The 24696-nt window shown below is 46.1% G+C and overlaps 2 protein-coding genes and 2 long non-coding RNA genes across 4 annotated transcripts; 1 reads left to right on the forward strand and 3 right to left on the reverse strand.

The window, feature by feature from the left end:
• Window positions 1-942: 942 nt before the first annotated feature.
• Window positions 943-6870, reverse strand: LOC117852743 (microtubule-associated protein 70-3). Its single transcript, XM_034734978.2, has 11 exons — window positions 6502-6870; window positions 6300-6385; window positions 4464-4529; window positions 4212-4382; window positions 3850-4020; window positions 3585-3740; window positions 3323-3469; window positions 3082-3153; window positions 2335-2901; window positions 1799-1980; window positions 943-1343 (listed from the first exon to the last, which is right to left on the reverse strand). Exons 1-11 carry the CDS (start codon window positions 6662-6664, stop codon window positions 1304-1306), a joined length of 1821 nt encoding a protein of 606 aa, XP_034590869.1. The 5' UTR covers window positions 6665-6870; the 3' UTR covers window positions 943-1303.
• A 4013-nt stretch (window positions 6871-10883) lies between these two features.
• LOC117852744 (uncharacterized) lies at window positions 10884-12395 on the reverse strand. Its single transcript, XR_004639910.2, has 2 exons — window positions 12259-12395; window positions 10884-12174 (listed from the first exon to the last, which is right to left on the reverse strand). It is a non-coding gene; the product is annotated as an uncharacterized lncRNA (long non-coding RNA).
• On the forward strand, window positions 12025-13020 carry LOC117852745 (uncharacterized). Its single transcript, XR_004639911.2, has 2 exons — window positions 12025-12165; window positions 12253-13020. It is a non-coding gene; the product is annotated as an uncharacterized lncRNA (long non-coding RNA).
• Window positions 13021-19777: 6757 nt separating this feature from the next.
• On the reverse strand, window positions 19778-23539 carry LOC117852426 (NF-X1-type zinc finger protein NFXL1). Its single transcript, XM_034734524.2, has one exon. The coding sequence runs from the start codon at window positions 23488-23490 to the stop codon at window positions 20083-20085; it is 3408 nt and encodes a 1135-aa protein (XP_034590415.1). The 5' UTR covers window positions 23491-23539; the 3' UTR covers window positions 19778-20082.
• Window positions 23540-24696: the final 1157 nt, after the last annotated feature.

Consider the following 24696-nt stretch of genomic DNA (forward strand, 5'->3'; position numbering starts at 1 on the left):
CTTTTCCCCCCTCCTGAGATCCAGAAACGTTTTATCCAATCACACGGCACAAGAATATAAAAGTTAAAATTCTGTATAATAAATTCCGCTTTACGGCATCTAATGCTTCATTTCACTTGAGCAGTGCTCCCTCTGATTTCAAATATAAGTCGGTTTAGCCCTTTCAACTTCTCTTTAAATGTAATTCATCCTAGAACTTTCTGTATCTTTTACCCTTTTTGCTTAACAAATGCTACCACTCTTACAAATCAATGAGTTATCTATGAAATGTTACAGTCTCACAAAATTGCAGTGGACATTTCCATAGTAGGACATTAGAATTGAATTGAAGACAGGGTAGATTTGAGTTGAAAGCTAAGGGCCTGATTGCTTCGTGTCCATACATTTTATCACCTTTTTTGCAAAATCATGCCTGACACACCTTGGATAAAGGTTTTTTTTTTTCAAAATAAGGAGTGAACGACGGATAGGACACTGGGCCAGGAAACTACGTCTAGCCATGACTATGGTAGAGAACCAAACGGGGCTGCCTAAGAAATTGTGGTGCACCTAAGATTTTGCATTGTTTGATAAGGACCAAATACACCCTGCTTATCTGCTAACGTAGTTTAAGTATTCAATGGTCACCACATGGAATGTCCTACTGGTCAGTGGTCACATGGTGCTTGTTGCAACGGACAATGTCGTATCATGCACGTGTTAAGAGTTTGTGTCATCCAATCCAAATGTTGCTCTACATATCTGAACAAGGCCTAAAGCAGCACTCCCGACAGCACTACGGGTAAAGAACATAGCCTTGAAGAGCCACCTCAGTGACCACACGATCCGTGCAAGACGTTTGTTAGTTTGTTACACACCAGTTACCACTTGATGTGCAACAGATGCAGATCGAGTCATTCACGTTACCAAGCGAACTCAGACAAAGCCTGAAGCCATGGAAAATTTCCCAACCTAAACACAGGGCAATTAGAGCAGCGGAAACAAACATGTGAGGATACAATATTGAATATTCACAACCTGGGCAACGGGTTCCTGCGGAACCGAGCACTGAAGACGAGACATGCCAAGATCGCCCAGCCTATACAAGCACCAGGTGCACTTCCTGGACTAAACGAAACAAGAGGGGGCGCCACAAGGTTAGACACCTCAGGTCCACTCACGCAATGGCTGCACCTGGTCCGAGCCTACTCTTACCCCTGATCTAGGTATTTTAGCCACAAAATTAATAGGATAGGAATGGAAGAAATACAGGGTGGAACAGAAAGGATCTATCCAAGAATGCTGCCTGGTGTTAGTGCTGCCATCACTGGAAGTTGCGCATCAACCCACTTCGTGGTGCGTTTCTGCAGGCATGGAACAGAATGAAACGTGATTACAAAAAGAAATATGGTATAATGAGATCACTTATCAGCAGTCTATAAGACAACACCTATGCTTCTAAAGAATGCACTGTATTAAAAGAAGTAAGAATTCTGCGAACTTAAGATACAATCGTAATATGGCACTTCTATTTTATCACATTAAATAGGACATTACCTGAGGATACATGGCATGATATGCATGGAGAACTAAAAACTAAGAGAACAGAATATCTGAACATAAAAGTGAAAGTTCCCCGAAATAAAACAAATAACATCCATAGGTTGTGGAGGAAATGATATAATGGGTAGTGGAGAAAAATGATAATATAACATAACTTCTTCCAAGATATTAGGGCTAACAACCAACGTCCCAGCATTTCAATAATGTGAAGATCGAAGTTCCATAAAATCTTTGGCATTCCAAAAAAAAAATGTACCTTCCAGGAAGCAGCTGTGAACTTCCAGGGCTTTTCGTACCAAGCCGCTTGGCTCTGGTTTCTTGTTCTTTACTGGCACGCATAGCTGCAACATCTTTCTCCATGGCTGCAACCTGTCGTCTCATCTTTTTAGCCTCCACTTCCATTGCTTTGTTTAAGGTGTCTATTTTCTTTTCTAAAATCTGCAAGACAACAATAAATAAGCAAACTTCATACATAATAACTAATATATACTCCCTCCGCTTTTATTTATAAGGCATGATATGACTTGGCGCGGTCTTCCAAATTACAGTTTGACCATTCATTTATCTTATATTATATTGTTTATGGTTATAAACTTCTGATCATTGTAGAATGTAGAGTATATTCAACCATATAAAATTTACATTATGAAAATAAAAAATTGGTAGATAAATTATTGGTCAAAGATTGTAAAATTTGAATCTTGATATGTGTGTGTGCCTTACAAACAAAAACGGAGGGAGTAACTTACTATACACAAAAGTGCACAAATAATAAAAGAAATAGCTGCATACCTCAATATTTTCATCTTTATCTTTTAGAATCTGATCCTTTTCATAGCATGACTTTCTCAAAGAAATTACCTCTTTTTGCAGCATATCATACAGGAAACCAGAGACTGTCTCAGCTAAGTTGTTATTTGTGGTTTCATTACTTTTCTCATCTGCGTTGCTGTCTGCGCTCTCACTAGTTCTCTCATCTACATTTCCCTTCCAATTGTCGGTACTCTCCTTATCTCTAACAGCATCTGTAGATCTGTTCAGTAAATGAGCTCCATTTACACGGACCTTCCCCCTATCTAGTGACCTAGTTCCTCCATCAAATGACTTCGAAGTGCCTTTAGCATGCTTTAGGACCAAGCTGCTGCTTGACAAAAGAGATGATCTTGAATGAAAAGATGGAGACCTCCTTGACAATAGGCCATTTGGTGACAATTTAGACATATTATCAGCTCCGCCAAGTGATAACCGGCGGGAAGGGCCATTGCTAAAGCTCTTCCCTTCCGTAGGTGGCCGATTAGAGCCACTTGGAAGCCCCCTTAGTCCATCTTCTAATACTTTCAGACGTAACTGATATTTTTCCTGAGTTAATAAAGATGCAGTAGTTTAGCTCATCTGAACTACTTCATTTATAAAGATTAAAATACATTATGATACAAAAGCTGTAACAGAGTCCATCTATACATCAAGCTAGAAAGTGTAAGCAAGCAACAAGCAGGACACAACTGGTCTTCTCAATTGTAACAAAAAATAGTTATGCACCTTTAGTTGAGCTTCAGACCGTGCTGTACGTTCTGCAACAGCAAGCTTATCACGAAGTTGTTGCATTTCCCCCTGCAGAAACAAGAAATTATCAAAGGATGGTCCATACCACATGACCCTCAAGATAAGAAATATGTCCAACAAGTGGTACATTTAGTTTCACCAAAGAACAAGCCTATAATTGCATAGTTGCATGCCAACAAAGTACATTGGTAATGAAAAGGCATAGTAAACATCACACCTGCAAGAACCTACGCTCTTCAAGCCACTGTTTAACTGGCATCACTTTGTCATTAGAATCTTTCCACTCATTGGCAACAACAGTAGCAACTCTATTTGCTGTAACCTTTGCACGTGCAAGTTCACGGTCAAGTGTTCTCTTTTCTTCCTAATAAAATCACAAACATAAACAAGCATGAATCAAGTGTTCATGTGAATGGGGTGAAAAAATTGATAAGGATTTGATGGCAAAAGATGTAACCAGTCTAAGGATAGTTTGTTACACTCATTTCTTGAAATCTGCGCTCGTAATCTCGAACAACATTAGCGTTTCGACCACCTTGAAGTAAAGCCTCTTCCAAATCTCCCACAGTTTGGCTAAGCTTTTCAACTTCTGCAATCTTTTGGCGATGCAGCTTGTCCAAGATCTTGTTTTCTTCCTGCAATGCAGAAAAATCAATCAATTAAGCAATAATAATAATAATTCAATTGGAATGAACAAGTTATTCTCTTTTCATGACAAGGAATAAACTGCATGCACCAAATTACATGGCAGATCTCGATTTGCTTGATCAACTCTTGGTTCTTGTTTTGTAAATCGTCAACCATAGCAGCTTTTGCCATAGCAATTTGCACAGTCCTCTCTGCTTCTAGCAGTGCTGCTTCCTTTTGTTTTGTTAGACGATCCAAAGCTCTGTTGTCATCCTGGAGCTTTGAAATCTGAAAACAAGGTTAACTCGTCATATACTTTGTCCACAGCAAATACATGACAAATTGATACGGGTAGTTCGATGGTCCAGAGGTGACTGGACTGGAGGGGTGAAATATTTGCTAACGGTAATGGAAACCTATCAAAGACATCTGCGCAAACACAAATACAGAACAACTGGGTATAAAAGACTCGGTATTACCTCCTGCCGAGAAAGCTTTAGTTCGGCTTCAAGAGGTGCAAGAATGGCTTCAATTGGTGGCATGTCGTCATCTTTTTGGGCTGCATGTACTCTTCGCAAAGTTGCTTCTGCTGCAAACTGGGCAGCCATTGCGGCCTTTTTCTCATCATTTATCCTTTTAACTTCAAGATTCTGCAAGTTTTTTTTTTACTTTGTTAAGCACACCAAGAGAGGAAGTAGGCAAAAAGTAAGCACAAGCCATTAAATAGATACTTTGCTTTCTAGGAGAGATTCTGTCAGCTTGAGTTTCTCATCCATCTTCTCCAATTCATCAGTAAGCTGCCACCAAAATATAATCGCATTAGAAACAAAAGGGAGTTATTTTCACCAATTTTTTCATTGCTACTAATAAAAAAATACATATAACCAGTAATTCAGCAATGTATTTCTTTCACGAAACAGTGAATGAATTTAGAGAACAAATGAGCTGGAACACTTCACCCATCATTTCTTTTCTTGAATGTGCTATTCTTTCCATGACACAAGTGCAGAGGCACGGAATCAGAATATTTCATGATGATAAGCAAATGGACTTGACTACTGTTCTCGAGAATCATTGTACATTCTTGGCAACCAAAATGTACTTGAAAGTTGAAACATCTCCATTAAACAAAATACAACCATAGCTCAGTGACTCTCACAAAAGCAACCTTGCAAGTTAAGACTTAAGATCACTAAACCAAACTACAAAAGATTATGAATAGCACACCTGAAAAAACATACAATTAGCTTTCTTTGGCATGAAAACAGCATATTGCATGCCAAGGAGAAATTACTTTTGATATGAATTATCGGTGTTGAACCAAACGAAATTCCGGTGTTAAATATAACTTTATTGTTCCAGTTGAAGCTCAAGGACCAATTAATGAAGAGCCATTACCTTGGTTAATTAATTAATTAATAGTAGGGGACAACAGAATATGAAAAATGCAAATACAGCCTACAAGCATCTGGGTTTTAAACCTTGGATTGGTAATACTGTGAAGGGGTACCTGAACAAATGCTAAATTGTGTTGATTAGACTCACTGGAATCATAAACCAAGGGAAACCAAGCTCCAATGCCCAGGTGTTCTCTTATAGCAGGATAGTAAAAAAAAAATATGAGCTCATAACAGGCCTGTGGGAATCTCAGCTAAAGAAACCCATACTAGAATCTTAATAACCTCTTAGAAGAAAATGGTTATGAGTTGTAACACTCTTAGGCAAAGATACAGTCATACAAGCAATGAATCTTTGTACCATGGGGCCATGAGAACAGGCTCTGGTGGATTCTATGCCAGTGTTCTCCTTAACAGAATTGGTAACCTTAACCAGATTTGGCAAGCATTTGGTTTGACATCAAATTTCAGAAAGATTTCCTAGCTAGGTGAAACCTTTGTTTATTTTCTTGCAAACAATTGGACAACCCATAGGTTTATTGGCAACAAACTACGGTACAGTTTGTTGGGCCAAACTTTGCTTCAAACAAAACACCCCATGAGGAACAAAAGGGGCACCAAGGCCACATGAATAAAAGACAAAGCTGCACGCAACAAATAAGTTCGAGACTGTGAAAATGAATAAAACATATTTAACCTTGACTCAACATTGTCCGGGAGCAAATTCAATTCAAGAATTTTTCGTAGTATGTTTACCGAATAACAAAACAAAATAAAAAAGATGGAGGAAAGAAATAAACACATAAATGCCTTGAGATTGGCAAGACACTTCTGTCACGCAGTCAGTCACAAAAGCTAGGTCAAGAGTCAAAGTTATCGCACTGGGCGAAACAATTCACTAAACGCCTAGACACGTCCAGTTCTTTGGACTCACACTACAGTTGGCCACACCTAGATTTGTTCTCATCTCTATTTTCTTTTTCTTTTTTGCTTCTGAGCAGAGTCAAACCTAGCTCATACGTCTACAACAGTTGGCTATCTCCCACAATCAGCATCACTTGGAGATGCAATCCAAAGGCAATGGGCATCCCAAAAATAGAAACAGATGATTGAAGACCATATAATCGACATGGTAGCAGGATATAGAATGTGGAAACCATTGGGGATTACCTCCTCAACGGCCTTCTCCCGCGCCCTCTCGGACAGCCGTAGTGCGCGTATCTCCGCCTGCGCCTCCCCAAGCTCCCTCTCCTTGTCTGACACCCGCAAAAATCCGTACAAAAATCAAGCCTCCCTCAAAGACAAACCTAAAAACCGCTGCAACAAGGACAAAACCAAAGCACGAAATGGAGAGAGACATCGTCAAACCGACCCCTCAGCTCGTTCTCGAGGCGGGTGAGCTCGACCCTGACGGGATCCGAGCCGTGCATCAGCGCGATGAACTCGTCGGCGTCGAGGCTGGCCCGCACGGGCCCCCGCCGCCGGGAGGAGGCCCTGGGCACCGCCGCATTCCCGTCCTCGCCGCCGTCGGCCATCCCAGATCTGAGCCCCCCGCGCCGCGGCCCAGCTTCCCGAACCCGCCTCGCGCCCGCCGGCCCTCGGGGACACCGAGGCGCCCGACTCCCGCGCCGCGGTCGCGCACGGGAATCCGCCCGCACCCCCGGCCCCGCCGGATCGGAGGGAGAAACCCTAGCTCCGGCGCCGCTCCTCCGCCCCCCGCCCGGCCCACCAGCTGCTGTGTGCGAGCGCGTGTTGCTCTAGCAGTAGCAGCTGCGGTTGCGGTTGTCCGTCTTGCGGGCTGTTAAGAGGCGGGTTTAAAAAAAAAACAGTCATGTGGGGAAGGGGGGAGGGAGCTTTTTGGATTTATCTTAAGCATGCTTTAGGCGGTGATTAGATCAGGGTTAGTCACGACAGGACAGGGTTAGGGTAGTAGGCACATTTGACTTCCCACTGTTTGGTGCTGCTCCGGCTCTATGTCCAGTCCGATTTACTTGTCATTTAGCACATAAACATGGGTTTAGAAGCACGTTTTTTTACAGTTGTTTGTCATCATTGCTTTTTCAAATTTTACTTAAATGAGATATGGGGCTGTATTGCGTAACGCAATCGAGCTTGTTAACAGGAACACATCAAGAATTAAATCTGGCATTTTGTACAGTGAGTTCTCCAATTTGCTTTTTTTTTTTAAGTAAAAGTTCTACGGGATTTGTATGAGCATTTGAGAGCTAACTTAACTAACAATAGACATTTGAGTTTACCAATTGACATGCTAGGTGATGTTTGTCATTCGTCTTTCATAATTTGGTCTTGTGATCAGTAACCGTTGAGCCTTGAGAAGATTATGACAACCAACACCAAAAAGGATGCAAATTAAAATATTGATTTTGCATTCTGCCTATTTGGATTTCTTCGTGGAGGGTCTAGACTACTTGTTCAAGAAACAATGGGACATATTTTTTATTTTGCGAGTAATCAATGGGACAGATGACAGATTAATGAGCAACCTAAGTAAAACTGACCTTACTCAGTTTTCTGTACCATGGTCATATACGTTCTAGTCTAGTGATGCGTCATTTTCTCTATCTAATTTTTTGTTATTTGTGGAACAAGACATTCTTTCACCTGATGCATGTTACCGCGAAATAAAGGATCCATAGAGCTGTCCGGTCCTTTTCCATAAAGCTACAATTTTGCTTTAGAGAGGAAAACAAATGGTCAAAATATCAAATCGCTGCTGAACTTCTGGACTTCTAATTGAACTATCGACATGATACATTAACCTTTGAATCGGTTGGTTGTTGCCTCCCGTGAGGGGTGACAAACCGACAGATAGTTTCTTAGTTGCTTTAAGCTTCGTGCGCGACTTGCTGGCTGTCCGATCGCCTTTCTCTTCCTCTCCTCTCCTCTCCTCCTCTCTCGCACTACCACTAAGTCCCCCACGCCGCCGCCACCGAGGAATCTAAGCCCGGTGAAGCGGTCGCCACCGGCCGTGGTAGCGGTGGAGGCGGCGGCGGGGTTAGGGTTCGAGGTTGCTGGGTGGGGGCTCCAATGGCCGATGGCCATAGAAGAGGAGGGGGTCGGGGTGGCGCGGAGGCCCAACGGTGGTTGCGGGTTGGCCGGCAGTGGAAGCGAGGCGGCGCAGGAGCGCCGCCGGCCGGCCGGGGCTAGACGGCTGGTGGGCTGGTGACAGGCGGCGGGGGTGAGGAAGGCCACTAGGTTAGGAAGGGCGGGATAGCCGGGCGGCGGCAGTTGGTGGGGGCTGGCGCGGCAGCCGCAGGTCGGGTAGCAACGGAGGGGGTGGGGGTGGAGGACGCCGGACACGAAGTAGAAGAAGGTGTTCATGGGCCTTGACGGACCTAATCCATCTTCCCTATCTGGCACACGGAAGCCAGATAGGAGCTCCGTGACAAACAATGGTGGATGAGGACTCGAGCTGTCCAGGCTGCAGTCCTGATCCATGGTCAGAAAAATCAATAGAGGTCCAATCCAAATTATGCATAAACTTAAAGGTGCAAAACACTTGAGCTCCTAATAAGCTAGGATCAGCCCCCTCCCAGCCATTTGTTGGGTCCGCCCCTGGTGACAAACCTGCTGTCTCTAGCCTTCAGTAGCTACTTGCTGCTGCTAGGCCTAGGCGTGGAGAGCAACAAGAGAGAGGAAGCTTTGCAAACATAAGAGAGGGGCATGAAGCTCTGTCCAAGATTGGTGTGGCATGCACACTATTTAGGAATCGATCCCATTGGTCAAAGGATGAAGTGAAGTTGTATTAACTCGTTCAAGTTGTCCGCACATGCAGGTCCTCGATACAGGACTGGTCAAGTGAAACAATACAAAGACACTTTGGATGGACAGTGTTGTCCTATCTTGTGATCCTTGCTGTTTGGTCTTGAATTTATTTTAGACCAACAATATTATTGGAGCTTTTTTAGATAAAGGGTAGTGACGGGGGTTGATACCAACACCTATTTACTCGATGCTAGTATTTTGCTCTTGTAGACTTTTGAAGCCGCTAGAAGGCTTCTTCTATTCCCTTAGTTTTTTTAAAAAAACTTCACATAGTTGCTTGCTTTCAAAAGCAACATAGTTCACTGTCTCTTATTATGACTTTATATCAAGATATACTAGTAAATAAAAACAAAGCATTTGTAAAGGCAAATGTGATGGCGAGATTGGCATATAGCTAAGTTTGATAATTGTATACATAATAAAGAAAAGTTAAATCCCTTAGGAGGAACTTAGTTGACTTGTGAGCATAATTATAATGGAAAGCATTTCAGTTTGACTCAAAGAGAACTCAACTAGCTAGTGGTGATAATACATCCACATCTCCCACCCATTAAGCTATGGGGCATCTCCGGCACTCCCATGCCGAGCTATCGCTGATACAAAAATGGCTTGAACAGGCGATGCTAAAGCTGTTTTCACACACATTGAGCCATCATGCATGCTTTGATTGAAGGCATGTAGAAATGAATGACTTTTCATAGGGGCAAATAGAACCGCATGTCGTCTTAGTTCCCACTTCCTAGAATCACTATTCTAGTAAATTTAGCCACCAAGAAATTTTATGAGATTTCGGCAGGGTTGGGGAGCAAAGTAAATCGGCAAATGACACTCACCAGGAAATACACACAGTGAAAATCTAGATTGCAAAATGCCATGCATATTAGTACTTGCGAACTTTCTCCATATTGCGCATTAATTATATCACTAACAATGTTTTAAATTTTCTAAACATCATGATGAGAAGGATTTCAGTTGGTTATATGTAGTACGAAAGCAACCTGCATAGTTACTGAATGGTGTTGAAAGCCATCTGCGTCCACGAATCGCCACATAACGAGGCACTTATAATATATATGACAGGATTCTGAAGCGACTGATTTATTTTTCTTTGTAAGATATAGAGATCTCATGGTGCAGAGGATGCACATCAGTACATGCCCTTTCTTTTGTAAGAATAGATAGCAGGTTCTCATATCATCAATGGAGCATATATAAGGAGGATTGGTGCTGGGGAACTTGTGGCTCGGTGTTGGGGAATGGTATAGATTGAAAGGAATGCATTTATTATTTCCAACACATGCTACAAGCATTTGCTGTCAGCAGTGCAGAGATACCGCATGCAAAGGGCACATAATCCGTTTTGAAAAAAAAAAGGGCACAAAATTCGTTAGTTTCTGTTGTAGGAGATTATTATAGCTGTTGTTGTGTTGACTCCTGTGGCCTATTTGGCTCACAAAAGTAAGGAAAAAATATCAGCGTGGACAGAACATAATGTTTGAATATTCAAGTGAAGAAAAGAAGAGAAGTGAAAACACTAAAAGTTCAAAGGTGACCATCTTACTTATGTGAGGCTCTTTGGAGCCTGCACCTTAAAAGAGATAAAACACGCTAAAAAAAAGAGACACACTAGAAATTCCCTTACAAAAACAAAGCATCCGACCATCAATTTTGTAGAGTCAATCATTGTTGGCAACAATATATAGTTATATCGATTTTGTAGACTCAGTCATTGTTGGCAACAATATATAGTTATACAATAGTTACTGGATCTAATTTACTTTATCATTGCTAATCTCTACCATAATGTAGAAGACAAAAGGCGAAGGGACTCTAATCTAAAGGTTAGAGCACCTAGCAGGCTCGGGTTTGACTCCCCGTGGGAGCGAATTAAACAGGTTTGGAATAAAAAATTATAAAAAGTAGGTAGGGGCTTCCCCTGCGGTAAAAAAAATGTAAAAAGACAGAAAGGAACCCAAAAATTGCATATTGATTATCATTTTTGTCATTTTGAAAATAATCAAAAGTAACTATCAAGGAACCCCCTAAACATACCTGTAAATTACCTACCTTTGTCATTATAGAAAATAACCTAATGTGCTCTTTATATGTGCTTATAGATTCACTTACACCATTATTAATATATGAAAAACAAAGTCAACATATAATAAGAACTTCAATATTTTTCAATAACACATTTACAACTAAATACATGCCAAAAAGCAGAAAAAACTGAGTATGATGAAAGGGAAAACTATGAAAGGGAATGGAAAAGCATATATATAATAATTGGTAATTGAAGTCTATCACAACTAGAAAAAGGTCACATAGTATTTATATGTACATTATTGTGTTAGAAAATAAACAAAGGGAGAGATCAAATATAAGTAATTCTGATTAATCATGGGCCCTAAATTTATCCACAAACTTCTAATAATTATGTCTCTTAAAATTGCTAGCCCATATAGTAGCACAAGTTAAGGGAATGTACATTTAGATGAAAAATTATGCACTAATTTAAAGGAATATCCCGAGAGGTAGAACTTCATGTTAGAAATCAATGGAATACTGTGGAACGAGTCATTCCATGTGAATCTTAACTAGAGGCCAATTTACTTGATCAAAATAAAAATAAGAAATTTCTTTAAAAGCTTTAGTTATTCTGATCTATTGTATTTTTCTGGACAAAAGACCGCCTTGTTATGTTGAACATGCATATAATTTTTTCTCCAACAGAACATGCATATTTAAAAATACAAATATTATTAAACTTAATTTGCAAAATTTTGTATACTTTATCCTAGCAAAAATATAAGTTCATCTAGGTTTGCCCTAAGTCACCATTATCTAAAATTTATATAGATTGACAACATGAGATTGATATGACTAGATTCATTATGAATAATATTTTCATAATACATACATATTGGGTTGTTTATCTATATAAATTTAAGGTACTGATGGTCACAGTTAAAAACATTTGACTTGGGACAAACCTAAATGGACCCATTTGGAACTTAAGAATTTGTAGTGTGTAGAATCTCAAGTGATGTATACAAACTTATGTTATGATGAAAGAAATTTAGCACCGGTTTACCTTCGATCTGGTCTCCTCTGCTTTCCCCTCTCTACAGTAAAAAAGGGTGAACCGAGGGCGATCTTTGTTCCGGCGCTGAATCCGCCGGGTCCTCCCCGCCTTCGGCGGCCTCGTCGGTGTCGGAGGATGTGGGGACCTGCGGATTGGGCGGCCGGTGTACATACCCTGCTTTTCTAGGCTTGTATTAGATAGGTTAGGGTCAGGTTTACCCAGGTGGTTGATGCTGTGTGGGTTCTTCTACAGTTCTACCTGCGATGCTTGGTCTTCAGCGAGCGATGACGCGGAGGTGACGAGGACGGCTTCGGGCTGAGCTTCGGCGTGGGCTTCTTCGACATCTCCGGCGGCTTCCCTGTCTTCGCTGGCGGCAGCGGAGTGAGGTTATGTTTCCATCTTTTTTTGTGAAAAGGTGGAATCTTTCGGTCCCCCTAGAGGTGCGCTCTTCGTCTGCGTTGTTGGCTTTGCTAGCAGCGATGGACCTGTTGTCCGGTCGCCGGTGTTGGTGCTGGCGGCGGCGGACTCCTTATCTTCTTCTTCTCTTCATGTTGCGATGGCCGATTCTCGTTCATCGTCCACGAGATGGATCCAGGCGCTGGCTACTGCGGCAGTTCAAAGCTTTGAAGTTGCTCATGGAGGAAGAAGATGGACCTTGCCTGGTTCCGACGATCTTTGCTGGCGGCCGGGAGTTCAGAGGTGGACCCAGGGATGTACTGTGCTTTATGTTTAATACATTTCCCTTTCGCAAAAAGAAAAGTTTAGCACCGGTTTAGATTACATGAATCTCATGAAAGTTTGCATGTAGTTTTGTGGCAACCGTTATTTTGCATAATTCACATAGTTAAGTTTGGGCTTTCATCTCGCTATTCAGGCTAATATGGGCCCTATGTCCTTATGGGCCAACAGAGGTAGAATCCTTTGTATGTTGTTTAATGCTGTCACTAAATCACTATGCTGAACATTCTGTTGTGCAGGGCTTGTATTTCAGTCTTTTGTCTTTGTGAGCCGAGAAGCAAATTGTGCAGCTTACTATTGTGCAAAGAGGGCCTCGGCACAGGAAACAGATTGTTTTTCATCGTTCTGTGCTGCTTTTCCTCACTATTGTATTAGCTAAAGACTTTTCTGTTGCCGTTACTTAGGTCCTGTTTGGCATGGCTCCAACTCCGGGTGGAGCTGCTCCACTCCAGAACTCCACATGGAGCCAGCTCCGCTCCAAAACTCCAGAACAAAAATGAGGTGTTTGGCTAGATGGGTGCTCTCAGCTCCAAAAAAGATCGATTTCAGTGTGGATTGCCATTGTTGCCCCCAATTAAGGCCCCACTTGTCATCCTCTCTATCCCATCTTCTTCTTCCCCCTTTTCCACTGCACTGTGCCGCACACAGGAGACCCTCCACGGGTGGCGGGGTGGGTAGCGACGGGGCGGCGGGTGGCGACGGGCGATGACGGGCGGCGACGGGCGACGACAGGCGGCGGGGTGGGTAGCGACGGGGCGGCGGGTGGCGACGGGCGACGACGGGCGGCGAGCGGCGATGGGCGATGACGGGCGGCGAGCGGCGACGGGCGACGACAGGCGGCGGGGTGGGTGGCGACGGGCGACGACGGGCGGCGGGCGACCACGGGCGACGACGGGCGGCGGGCGACCACGGGCGACGACGGGCGGCGGGCGACCTCGGGCGGCGGGCGCGGCGGCGGGCGGCGGCGGGCGACGGGCGACGGGCGCGGCGGCGGGCGACGGGCGACGGGCGCGGCGGCGGGCGGCGGCGGGCGGCGGCGGGCGACAGGCGCGGCGGGCGGCGGCGGGCGGCGACGGGCGACGGGCGGCGGCGGGCGACGGGCGGCGGCAGGCGGCGACGGGCGACGGGCAGGGCTCTGGCGGCGAGTGGGGCTCGGGAGAATAGAAGGGAGAATAGAATGAAACGTTTTTTTGTGTAACCAGTGTCATTGGTGGGTAATTACCCACCAACTCCACGAGAAGGTTCGAAAGAGAGGTTTCTGGAGTAGCAAAAGAGGTGCTCCAAAACTCCACCTCCATTTGCACTACAGCTCCATGGAGTTGGCAACTCCATGGAGTTTTGGAGTTGGGGTGTTTGGCTGAATTTTTTATGGAGTTGCTGGAGTTTAGGAGTGGAGCTGTGCCAAACAGGGCCTTAATAAAACGTCTGTGTGTTGCCCTAAAAAAATCACTTTGCTGACCTGCCTACATGACTCAAACTCTAACGCGAATGATAGAAGGAACATGAAATGGAGTTTTGCTATTTATTTGTCGACAGGTATTCGAAAATCTGTCGAATTTTTTGATGTTTCAAATGTCATCATTTGATTTTGCAAATACTATTCTTCGATATTTCAAAATATTTCGTGATTTTAGGGGAGGAAATGTGGCAGATTCTCTGAATGTTACATATGTTATTTACTATATTTCAACGTATTGTTCTCACGTGTTGCATAGTACTTTATGTTTTAAACATCTGTAAATGGGAGAATAACATCTACAACATCATAGAATAACATATGCAACATATTTAAAATCTGTCGGGAGACTCCCTTAAGAATGTTGAGAGAACTTTTTATTATTGAAAAGTGGATTGACATGAAGTAGATTCTACAAAACAAGAACATGATTTCCAATTTTCATGTGGAAACCTTCAATAAAGAAAACAATCACCAAAGAAAACAATAACCATTAACAGGCTATTTACACTGTATCACCGGAGGGTTACACATGTTTAGTCGATTGCTGATAAGATTTCTTGTGGTGGAACCTGCCTATCCGGGTTCGAGTCCTCGACTCAGCCCGGGTGTCCATATTTTTCTGAATTTATTCCAAGATTTACTTGAGTTGTTCTTTCAGTGGTAGGCGACGTGCTCGTTGACAGCGAAGTGACAGTGGTGATTTCGTCAACCTCGAGGATTTACCGATTTAGGACCTGTTCGCTTCAGCTTATTCAGTTGGCTTATCAGCCACCAAACAGTGTTTTTCTCTCACAACAAATCAGCCGTTTTAACTTTTCAGCCGGCTTATAAGTCCAGCCGAACAGGCTCTTAGTGTTTCGAAGGTGCTTGTAGGGGTAGTGTTGTGTACGTGTGTTCGCAGGAGCGAGTATGTGTCCATGTATATGAGCATATGCATCTGTACTTTGTAATTCGAAAAAAAATTGAAAGTGATTTAACAAGACTAGAAATACTTATAGTTTAGGACGGGCGAAAAAGGTATGTATCTCCTTATTTAAGATTTTCGGCATATTTTGATGCCATAATTTTCACATCGGGATCTCTCAATTTGACCACCTTTTGCGACTTGGCATGCGACACTCTGACGGTCCGACCATATGCACCTTCGTCGTGCACGTTATATGCAGCCAACCCTGCAGATGCCCTGACAATCCACCCGTGGTTTCTCAGCTGCAGAAACAACGGGCTCGCACTACGCCGTTTCTTTCTATGGGCGCCTGCCGTGCTTTGCTCTGTTCTTCTCGGTGTCGTGCCGCCGTGATGCTCCCTCTGGCTCTCTGCGCGTTATTTTCGCTGTAACTAATGCCACTAGCTTAGTGCAAATTATGAAATTGATGACCTCTTTTATTTGTTCTTTAATGTGACAAATTCTACACCAATGGGTTGAGTCTGTGCTTATATATAATTCTCTTCACAGCTTTCCCCATCTTGAATCTCCTTTTTTTTGATATAATTGACAAAAATATATATATAATTCTTTCTCAATGATCTTTATCAAAATATATATATGGTCGTAAGACGACATTCTCTTCTCCAAAAAGACAAGAAAATGAGAGTTATCTCCTAATTACTTTCATCTAACGTCATTGCCGTCGTCACATGATTATTTTCAAATTAGTTTATGCCGTGTATATGAATTAATTTGTGGATACTTTAGCTATTTCTGATACTCCGTAAAAGAGGTGTTCATTGACATTTTATCAAGAGAATAATACCCAAACTCTTGGAATGGACAGATTTGCGTGACACAATATGTACCGTGGGTACAGGCAGCTATGCATCAATGCATGCGCGCCTGGTTAAATTGGCATGGTTTTGACTAGCTAATCTATATACTTCCTTCGTTTCAAATTGCAGGTCATTTTAACTTTTCTATGTACATAGCTTTTGCTATGCATCTAGATATAGTATATGTTTATATACATAATAATATGTATGAATTTATAAAAGTCAAAACGACCTACAATTTGGAACGGAGGGAATATTAAATAATATAGGTGCTCGTATTATCCTTTCGATGGTAGATGACGCATCCGTCAATAGCGATGCAACTTTTTCAATCATGATATTTGTTTATTTATTTTATGTGAAGAGTGATATTTACCTATCCAACCTCTCAAGGTGCTTATAGAGAAATAGTGTAGGTATATCCACAGAGGTAATTATGCGTGTATAAATGAGCTCTACATTTACATTATTTTGAGAAAAAAAAGGTTGGTGCAAGAGAGACTATTATGCTTCCTCCTTCAGTTAAAAATGTAGAGAGAATACCCTATTTCACACTCATATAATGAGTGGTTTCTTTCTTGACCTTCAAAATTTTTTCCTTCCTTATTTGACACTGACTTGAATTTTAGTTCCTCATTTGACACTCTCGTTCGTTCCCTCAGTTAACTCGGGTGAATAGTAATACGTGGATACTTCCACCCTATTTTACTAAACAAAACAACATCCAAATCACCTCTAAAATTCATGAAACCTTTTGTAGTGATATAAAAGATAGAGATGAACTCATTTTACACAAAAACACACACATATATATCATTTAAAATCTTAAAACTAGAATTCACCAAAATAAGTTACTTTTAAAGATTATGTGAATTTTTAGAGCATAACAATACTTTCCAAAAATTACATAACAGTACTTTTATATCACTAAAAAAAAGTTTCATGAATTTTAGAGGTGATTTGGATGTCGTTTTGTTTAGTAAAATAGGGTGAAAGTATCCGCAGGTTATTGTTCACCCGAGTTAACCAACGGAATGGGAGTATCAAATGAGAAACCAAAGTTCAAATCAGTGTCAAATAAGGAAGAAAAAAGAAAAAATTTTAAGGATCAAGTAAAAACCACTTATTATCGACGAGCAACGGCCAAACAACCGGGGACGGCGTGATCAGACGGCCAATATGATCCTCTAATCCTGTAACACGTCATACACCAAATTCATCGCGGTAGTTCGTTAATATTGGCCTGCTGCGCAGCTTTATTCGCCGGACTGATCGAGCTGTTCTGCCAGATTTACGAACTACTCCACTGCCAGCCACTAGGCTCTACGGAGTAGCAGTCCAGCAGAAGGCAATCCAAAGATTACGCGGGCCCACCCTGTCAGGATGCTCCCTAGCTCGTCCTCCTTTTTATACGTGGAGGCAATACGCACCCGCAACCCAGAGGCACCTTCTCGCGTGTCCACTCTCCGGTTCCCACCTCGCCCTCTCCGTCATGGACCACGCCGCCAAGATGAAGAAGCAGCCGGCCTCAGCTGCACCACCCCGGCCACCTGCTGCGGCGGAGGCCGCGGCGAAGAAGAAGCCGACGACGCTGCTCGACGCGTACGAGGTGGAGTGCATCCGGCGGGAGCTGGAGCGGCTCGTCCTCAAGCACAACCACAACCACCAGAGCGCTGCCGCGGGGGGCGACGACACCGCCGCGGCGCCGCCGAACGCGCGCGCTCACCGCCGCCACCACGACAGCCACCTGCAGCTGCACCACCAGCGCGTAAGCAGCAGCACAAAGAAGGCGACGAGCGCCAAGCGAGTCAGCCCGCCGCCGGCGGCACCGCCGGAGCCCAAGAAGGGCCGCCGCCGCGGGGTGCGTCTTCTGGGACGGCACGCCGTCGCGATGTGCAGCGGCACCGCGCCCGTGGCCGGCGGCAGAGGGCGGCGCGCCGTCACGATGTGCAGCGGCACCACCGCGCCCGTGGCCTGCGCTACCGTCGGCGTCGGCGGCAGGAGGCGGCCGCACGGGGGCTTCAGGGAGGTGGAGAAGGTGTAGGTTGGCACTAGCTAGCCCACTGCTACTCCGGTCTCCGGCTTGACGGTGACCTAATCAATCTAGTAGTAGGGATTTTCGATTTTCGCCGTGGTCGCGCGTGGTTAGTGGAATCGGGTGACAGGAGCGGTTTAAAGATTCGGCGTGTGAATCTAGGAGCTTTTTGTCTCTGATTATGTTTCCGAGTTGTCCAGTTGCATAATTGTGTCTTCATTCGTGACAGTGGACACTACTAGTGTAAGTAAATTCTTCCGAGATGGAACTGTTTCACTGGCATGATGATTGATCGATGGGCATACACTTTTGCGTAAACTTTGTGCAGCTTTTCCAACTCTATTGTATTTTTCCTTCATTTGAATTGAACTCTGTTTGATCCGGTTTCTCTTGGTACTCCCACAGTCCCACAAAGATCCACCTCCCACTTTGAGATTCAGATTGAACCTATATTATAATTTATAGGCTAACTTAAAGTCATCTCAATATTTATATTTTATTCTAAATTATAAATAATTTAAATTCATTTCACAAGCTACAAACATCGATCAGCTCCCTATATCTCTGTCAAACAAGGCCATAATTCGTAATCAGATAATTTATTTTTTTTAGGGGTAGACAATTGAACAGCGAGATACAGTCTCTACTGACCAACCTTAAGATATGTTTGGCGTACAAGTGTTGCGGAAAGGAAAATGAGATCGCGCTCTCGGATGAACACCCGCGCGAGTTGGAAACTGAAATGTACGTACGGTGCTTGGGGAAGAAAATCGTGAGGTCGTTTTTGCCATTTTATCGATGGGCTGGGCTCCCTCCGGCCCAGATGCTCCAAAGCAACAAAAGGTGCCCGTGGCGCCATCGCCATTATCTGCTCGTCGTCACGAAGGTCAGAGCCACGGAACGCTGCCGCCCTCGATTGGTATCAACTTCAGCCGAGCCCCGAGCGAAACCAATCCAGGTGCATGGCAATTGATGAACAAATACTTCACTTGACAACGACCCCAACACCCTGTTTCACGGGGTATAAGTCAACACTGCTTACGGAGTTGGCACATGTGACCGTACATGCGCGTCAGCGTGGGCCTGTTCGCTTCAGCTTATTCAGCCGGCTTATCAGCCACCAAACAGTGTTTTCCTCTCACAACAAATCAGCCGTTTTGACTTTTCAGCCGGCTTATAAGCTGAAGCGAACAGGCCCCGTGTCTCGCCACGAGCTGCAAGCGGGAAACTCCAAATGGCCGGCATGTGCCGTTCCAAGAAGCATGGTTCGGCTAAGCTGCTGCCCAGTTCCATGATCAGCACTAGTTGACGGACCGACCAATTTGTGGCGATCATAGCGTGCACGTACAGGGTACGGCCTGTTTGCCGACATCAAGTTTATGGGCTGATGGCTGCTCAACAGGGCTGCGTTATGCATCACAAACAGGGTCACAGAACACTGCCCAAGGAGAGGTGCATGAATACATTGTGTATATAATGTACACATTCATATATGATAAACAAAGGAGAGCCGTCGATTCTCAAGATATTTCATTGGCGAACAACGGACCCGGGATCAATCAACCTGAACCAGTAATATCGCGATCCTACTAAAAAAGAGATGTACTGTAGCTCGTCTCCCAGGCAACATCCAGATTCAGAGCTCAGCACGACAAAAACACTCTTAACAGACGCAGAGCGATCACATCATTTCTCTGATTTTCTCACAGCTCCAGAGCGCACATGAACCTAACCCATTGACAGGGCGGGTAACACAAGGTACCATTTAGGCCTAGAAATGGAGGAACAATAAGAAACTTATTATGACGCAGCATTTCTTCCAATTCGACAGAAGGACTGCAAAATAAAGCAGCAGCCTTACAGAGACGCACCTGCCTAGCAAAATCAGCACTTTCAACTGAAACTGTCACCAGGCAGTCGACAACTACTTAAAATGTGATAGAACATAGAGTACTACTAGTACTAGCGAAGCAGATTTAACAGAAACCAGATCCCAGAAGAACAAAAAACATCTGGGCCAAACTTCCAAATGCCTCCTCATTTCCGCAATCCTTCCATTTGCAAGCTTCTCCCCAATGCCTCTTCATTCGCAAGCTTCTTCCCAGTCGTCCACCTCAACATCTGGCTGCAGCTTGCTCACTGACGGCCCAGCATTCCCAGAATTCTGTACGTCGGTGCGAGGAGCAGTCTTCCGATCCTCACCTGGACCAGAGCTTGTGGCAGCATCAGATTCCAGAACATTCCATCGGTTCTGGGTTCCCATGACTTGAGCGGCGGTGTTGGCGCCTCTCCATCCTGGCGCTGGAGCATGGCCAGCCACACCAGTCCAGTCTCCTGAGGACAGGTCAGGCTCAGCAGCACCAGGCTTCTTCCACGGATTGCTCCTAGCAGCGAGCCCTCCATCCTTCTGTCCTCCAACCCACACGTTGCCTGAAGAAGATGCCTGCGCGCTGCTTGGCATAAACATTGCAGCACCCTGGTAAGCAGACCCATAATCCAACCGCCTCAGAGCTGTCGCTGCTCTAGCTGGATCATTGAAGACAGCTATGGCATTCTTGTCATTCAGCCAGACTAATTCACATTCCCCACCAAACCTTAGGACTAGAGCGTTGACATCAGCATCCCGTGGCAGGTCCAGCATTGCAACGACCAGCCTTGGATCCATGTCAACCAGAGGATCAAAGTAAGGATGAGCAGCTGTGACGGGGGCACCTGCCTTGGAGCCCAGGATGCGAGCAGGCGGTTTCGACTTGGGTGTGACATGGATGGTAATAAAACGCTTAGGCTCCCAACCAGCTGACTGAACAGAGAGCTTCCACCGGTCTGCAATGAGCCTGATAGCATCTCTCTTGTCCTTCAACATGGGGCAAAAGACATGCAGTTTGAGATTGCCTGAAGAACTGCCCCTCACCTTTCCAAGTACAAGGAACTTGCACCTCTCTTCTATTGCCACCACCCACTTTGGATCCCGTCGGAACAGGTCAGAAACCAAATCAGATGCACTTGAGTTCTCACCGAAATGCAGTGCATCCAAATTGGGCGGGGTGATGTCAAATGCTTCAGCAAGGACCCTCTTCTTCTCCATCTTTGCACACTCATCGTCACAAGAAAGCTTCCTCTGCCCAAGCGGCACCCTCCTCCCATTTGATTCCACAGGCTGGAGAGGCATTGGCAACTTCTGTATGATGGATACTTCAAACATATTATCACTACTGGAGGCTCCCCCAGCACCGCAGGGAACAGTTGCAGTGATACGGCCGCAAGAACAGGTAATAGTCACAGGAAATTCACATCTCAAATCTGGGCATTGTGATGAGGGGTGGCATGGGGCAGTGCATGTATGCTTACATTCTCTCCTTGCGGCACCACATACCTGTCCACAAGAAGCTTTGCCACCAGAGCTGGAGCTAGCATCCCCATTTGCAGGTGGCTGATCACAAGGGGCAGGATGGCAAGCCCTGTTGCAAGCATGGATTCCACATTGGCGATTCTTCCCACATGGTTGGTTGCACCTGATGTCCTTCGATCCGCAAGGGATGTTCCTCAACATGACATGTCCCCCAATGCATTCTCTCATTACTGGCACGACGCAAGGCGGACAGTCCCCAAAATGGCATGAATGTGAGGCTGGATGGCCACAAGGCTGGGGGACTGAACACTGATGTGGGCATGATGGAGTAGGCGTGCCACAAGGCAGAGGTGGCGGGATAGAAGTTCTGCCACAGGCACAAGTGAGATCAGTAAATATAGTCTCCAAACAGGGGGGACAATGACCGCTGTGGCAGAGTAGCTGGCATGCATGCTGCCCACAACGGAGCTTCTTGCCACATGATATCTGGCAGAGATGGGGATCCCAGTCACCACCTTCAAGCTGAGCAAACTTCCTTGATAGTGGGCAACAGCACTCACTGCACCGATGCCTCCCGCAGTTCTTCTTGTGGCCACAAGGCTTGTTGCAGCGGAACTCTTCCTTCTTGACCTGGTAACACTCCACCATCCGACCTGATGAGCCACAACGGCACTTCTGCTCAACACGAACCAAGCAAGGTGGGCACTCTCCCTCGTGGCAATTGACCTTGCACCTATGCACTCCACATGGCAAATTCTTATCGCAGATCTTGTCACAGATTGGGATTGGGTCCAAGCAACTTGCCCTACTCTCCTGCAGCCTTGTCTTGCCGCAATGGCATGTAGTGATCTTCCCTGGCATGAGCTCGCACTCACCACAAGGCCCTGGATGGCACATATCCTTGCAGACATGATTCCCACAAGTGAGCATGCGGCCACATGGTTCACTGCAAGAAAACACCCCATCCTCCTCAGACAGCTTCCCCTTCACCACCATGTCTCCACACAGCAATGCCTCATTCTTCTTCCCGCAGAAGCACCGTGCAGAGATAACAACAGCGCAATCCCCACAAGGCCCAGTGTGGCAGACCTTCTCGCAACGATGCCTTCTGCAGGGCAGCATCCGCTCGCACGGGCGGCCACAGGTCACGGGCGTGCTGCGGTCCGCGCACCGCCGCACGATGATCTGCTTCCCACAGGGGCAGGGCCTGTCCGGCGCAAATGCCTTGCAGGGCGGGCACGGTCCCGGGTGGCACTGCAGGACACAGACGTGCGGGCACCTGGTGGCATCAGCATCCTCCCCCTTGGCGCCCGGCGGCTCCGCCCTCTCGAGAGGCTTGGAGCAGGGCTCGCCGCAGGAGTGGGGAGTGAGGAAGTGGTCATTGGGGGGCTCTCGCCGGCGCCTGCAGAAGCAGGTGTAGGCCAGGTCACGGGCCGGGGTGTCATACACGGACTGGCATCCCGGGCAGCGCCAGGACGGTGAGGCGGGGTCCGCTGCAGGGGAGGCGTCGGCGGCGGAGGCCGGGGAGCGCACCCACTTGCGGATGCAGGGGAGGTGGAAGATGGAGAAGCAGCTGTCGCAGGACCAGATGGGCGCCGACCGCCGCACCATGTCGTAGCAGATCATGCACTCCACCGCGCCGCGGGCGAGCTTGTCCTGGATCTCCTGCACCAGCTGCGGCACCGACCCATCGCGCCCATTCGCGGCCGCCGCAGCCGGAGGCGGAGGCGGAGGCGCGCGCGCACGGGCAGGGGCAGGCGCCGCGGGAGCCGACCTCTCCGGCGGCGGGCCGCGGCGATGTCGCCCCGCGTTGCCGTTCTGCTCCTGATGCGGGGCGGGGCGGCGATGGTGGCCCGCGCTGTCGTTCTGCTCCTGATGCGGCGCGGGGCGGCGATTGTGGCCCGCGTCGTCGTGCTGTTCCTGAGGCGGGCCGCCGGGGCGGCGATTGTGGTTGTTCCCGTGATTGGGACGGCGCGGGCGGCGGTGGGGCGGGCGGGTCTCCGCGGCCGGGGTAGGGAGGGGCAGGATTGGGGCGGCGGCGTCGGGGCCCGCGGCCGGCGCGGAGGAGCGGGGGCGCCACACGGGGCGGGAGGCGGTGGCCACGGGTTCACCCCCGCGGCGGCGATCGGCGGAGGGCTGCATGCGGCGGGGCGGAAGGGATAAACCTAGGGTTTGGGCGCCCTCCGTCGGTGGGTAAGGGGAGGCGGAGGCGGCGGGCGGGGGGTGGGGGTGAGTGGGGGCGGGGGTAGGGTGGGGTGGGGTGGGGTGGGATGGGGGGGGGGGGGGGGGGGGGGGGGGGGGGGTTGCGGCGGAGGGGAAGGTGGGAAGAGGGAACGGTGAGGAGGGGGGGTATTTGACGGGGAAAAGAGCCTTGGAGACGACGGCGAACCGGCGATGGGGAAGGAAGGAGGAAGCAAGCGGTTGCGGGGCCTTGCGGGCTCGGTCAGTTCGAGGATGGTTCGAGATGAGGGGTCGGAGCCCGGGTGCGGTCGGGTCCGGGCGAGTCGGTTTGCGGCTGTGACGTCACCACGTGTGTGTGCTGCCGTGCTGGTACGTATACCCCAATCCCTGCACATCGGAGCGAAGTCAAGTAATTAACGCAATCAGGATTTCCGATACGTGTATCGCCTTCTACTAGAGAAACAAGGGAAAGACCCCACAAGAAAATGAAATAACAATAGTTCAACACTTGAACTGATTTTTCTAGTTTAGTCGGCTTGTTCAAAAGTTAATCGGTCGCCCACAATAAATTTGAATATAACGTATTCAAATTATGAAACTCTTCCGGAAGTTATAAGCCTAACCTTTTTCCAGGGGCGGGCACAGGACTTCAAGAATCAAGAGTGGATATTCAAAAGTTCAAAATGTACGTAAATTTGACTATTTTAACCCTATTTTTTGAAATGTGTAGTTGATTATACCCTTAAATATTACTCCCTCCGTTCCAAATTGTAGGTCATTTCAACTTGCTTGGAGAGTCAAACCATTTTATGTTTGACCAAAATTATAGAGAGGATTACAAAGATTTATAGCACCGAATAGATGTATGAAGAATCTAATACTACTTATTTGGTATCATAAATGTTAGTACTTTATTGTATAAAATTGGTCAAACTTGAGGTGTTTTGACTTTTCAAGAAATTTGAAATGACCTACAATTTGAAACGGAGGGAGTATGGATTAGCAAAAATAATGGGTATTCAATGAATACCATTGAATACCGCCGGACCCACCCCTGCTTTTTTCTCCAATCTTTCTCAACTTTCCACAACTTTGCATTTTTAAGGGTGGGAAAGAAAAGTTGTGTAGAGATGTACAGTTTTGGACATTTTAAGGACTATTCATGCG

The sequence above is a fragment of the Setaria viridis genome, chromosome 4 (assembly GCF_005286985.2).
Source record: "Setaria viridis chromosome 4, Setaria_viridis_v4.0, whole genome shotgun sequence".
Classification (NCBI taxonomy): Eukaryota; Viridiplantae; Streptophyta; class Magnoliopsida; order Poales; family Poaceae; genus Setaria; species Setaria viridis.